At 34.4% G+C, this 2,983-nt stretch overlaps 1 protein-coding gene across 2 annotated transcripts; it reads left to right on the plus strand.

Annotated features, from left to right (window-relative positions):
- The first annotated feature begins 764 nt into the window (after window positions 1–764).
- On the plus strand, window positions 765–1,672 carry LOC118737251 (cytochrome c oxidase assembly protein COX20, mitochondrial). 2 transcript variants are annotated; one of them, XM_036467644.1, is made up of 3 exons: window positions 765–886; window positions 947–1,134; window positions 1,206–1,672. In XM_036467644.1, exons 1-3 carry the CDS (start codon window positions 842–844, stop codon window positions 1,315–1,317), a joined length of 345 nt encoding a protein of 114 aa, XP_036323537.1. In that variant the 5' UTR covers window positions 765–841; the 3' UTR covers window positions 1,318–1,672. The 2 variants fall into 2 exon arrangements, with proteins under 2 accessions (XP_036323537.1, XP_036323538.1); XM_036467645.1 differs by having other exon boundaries at window positions 780–886; window positions 950–1,134.
- Window positions 1,673–2,983: the final 1,311 nt, after the last annotated feature.

Consider the following 2,983-nt stretch of genomic DNA (forward strand, 5'->3'; position numbering starts at 1 on the left):
AAACTGAAAGCTTTTATTTCAGCTACACGTATTTATTTTCATTTTGCGGTATTTTAAAAAAGGAAACACCCATGTTTTTACATATATGAGCAGTCATTTATCTATATTCCGCTGTCTAAATAACGTACTTTACCTAAATATTGTATTCCGTTTTAGGAAAGTTTTGGAAGTACTGTAAGTATTGCAAGTTTTTAAATTCTGTTTTTTTACATAAAGCGAAAGGTTGCCGATTTTCGTTTAATTCTTGTAAGCACTACTCATAAATCAAGAACTGCCACTGAACTAATATACCTGGAACTGTTTTGAAATTGTTCTTACTGTCGTTGGTTATATAAACGGATATTTTTATGTAAAAACTCATCAATTGATGATAATTTGCAATTCCCGGAAATAAATATATCATAACCGTTTCCTTAATAAGTAAACGTCAAACAGGTTTGAAGTCTAGAGTGCTACCACATGTCCATACAAACAGCATCCACATGAAATGTGGAACAAAAAAAATTTTGCAGTGGAGCTCACTGCAGCACAATAAATTGCTTGAATGAAGAGCCAATATATAAATTGAAAGGGTGAATTATTACATAAAGGAGCTTATTTTAACTTTTGAATTCTCCGTTCAGCGCGAATAAAACTTATTTTTACAGTTTTCTTTTAAAACGTGTTTTCTCGGATGCCATCACTCATTTAATGCAAACTCTCCACACACAATTGGGTACACTGCATTGCCTTCTCACAGCTGTTCGTACCGGTGTAGAGTTAGCCGAACAGCTGTTTATACAAATTTGTTGTACAATTGTAAAGCGAACTTTTATTTATTTTACAAATTTGGTGTAAAAAAATGGATGAAAGCAGACTGAGTGGAGAGGAAGAAGTTCCACGGAGAGTAAGCACTTTTTTACCTTAGCTAGCAATTTAAATCAAACTATTTTATCTTGATTTGCAGCAGCTACACGTCTTTGGCCGTGACGTTTCGCAGATTCCCTGCTTTCGTAACAGCTTTCTATACGGGATTGGTGGAGGAGTAGCGATAGGCGTAGCGACATTCCTTGGCACGTCCCGCACTCGACTTTCGACGCATGTTGGTTTTGGCTGCTTTTTTACTGGCACACTTACCTATTGGCTGGTTTGCAGGTATGTATGGCTAAACTTTATTTAATACAGCTCATTGCGTGCAATTTATTCATTCCCATATCCCCTTGAAGGTATCAATGGTCAAAAAAGCGCTTTGAGTATCAACAATTACAGGAAGCTATGCGCAAGCAGAGTATATACGAGGGCACCGACCTTGAGCGACAAATATTGGAAGATGCCTAAGTTTTACGTTTAGCTATATTGGTCTTGACTCTAGAAAGCTATGCTGGGCTATCGCTGAATACATCGTAGTCCGATTTTCGCGAAATATACAAAAATGCGATCACAGTCCGAAATCCTACGAACGTAGCATTCAAATTATTTGCTACGTTCGTAGTACTCGCGTTCAGTGATAACATTTTCGTAGATTTCATGAAAAATCGGACTACGATGGATCCAGTGATTGCCCTGACTATGTGCAAATATGTATACGTACATTCATATACATACATATAATATTTAAGAAAATTGTTGTTTATTGTTCGTGCCTACACTGTACATACGGCTTGTGATTAAGCCCCATTAAAAATTTAGTTTTAAAACAGAAATCTTTTAAATGTACTACACAGATGCCTACCATAAACTCGGACAGAATAGGTGCGAAGAATATTGGGTTTGAAAATGCTGAACATTTTAGACAATCATGTATTATACTAACATACTTGAAATCTGCTAAAACGTAATCCATGTTAAGTACGATCGTCAGAAAATACCTTATAATTAATCGGCCTTATCGCGAATTTCGTGTTAACAAATATTCTTAAAAATTTCCCAATTTGTATTTTGCCTGTTAAATGATGGGTGCGATTTATTCACATGCAGTTGGCTATAAGGCTGATTGTTTAATGGAGGAAATCTATTTTGTATGAAATTTAACGTGTTAGGAAATACTTCGCGAGTGGGATGGCTGAAAAAATCTTTGTCAGAATATTTTTACAAGCTTTTACTTAACTTGCTTGAAACTTCACAGTTGGCTCAGAACCCCATTACAATGCACTACGAAAGAAGAATCAATGCGATAGATGGCGCAGGAGTCGAGATGTTTGAAAATGAAGAAATTAACTATGTACCAATCGAAAGTATTAAGCTTATAGAATGTGAAAACGTTGGGTTGTCTATTTCTTCCTGACTTACCTATATACCTATATAATAGTAGTAATTTTCACTCATCTGTTTGACACATTCTATAGGCTTTATGCTATCGATTAGTATATCTCTAGCTTAGAGTGAAAAGTTGTCAAGTCCCATTTTAAATATTTTGCAGGAGAGGAAAACAGTTTTTATAGCCATTGTCTTCAAGTATTTCGCCAAGCTTTGAATAAACCTTTTTCAGTTTTAAAGCAAACCAAAACTCCATAAAAATTAGAGGGATTCGAGCTTTATTAAAAAATTTCGTTCTACTTTGGCTTAATTAACTTTCGCTGCTACTTTTTGACTTATAAAATTTTCCTTTCATTGTGTACAAAATGAGAATAAATGAAACAAAAGAACTTGTATCCTTAACAAAACAATGTATTTTTAATTTCTCTTGCTTACTATATCAAAATATGAGCTTTCATAAAAAGTGGACTTGGCTCATTTCACTCCAAGCTAGCGATATACATATGTAATTTGTTCATTAAACAAATGAGTGCAAAATTGAAAAAAAAAATTATTTTTGAATATTTAATTAAAAATATCCTGGCCAGTATTTTTTAGCCAACCCTTTTGCGGCAAAAAATTGGCACTAAATCGATGGACACGATGTAAATTCCTTTATTCTAAAAAAAAAAAAAAGAATTTACATCGTGTCCATCGATTACTGCCAAATTTTTGCCTTTTGCGTTCCCACGATGGTCGGGTCTACGTA

The sequence above is a fragment of the Rhagoletis pomonella genome, unplaced genomic scaffold, assembly GCF_013731165.1.
Source record: "Rhagoletis pomonella isolate Grant_MI unplaced genomic scaffold, Rhpom_1.0 Rhpom_scaffold_00004, whole genome shotgun sequence".
Taxonomy (NCBI): domain Eukaryota; kingdom Metazoa; phylum Arthropoda; class Insecta; order Diptera; family Tephritidae; genus Rhagoletis; species Rhagoletis pomonella.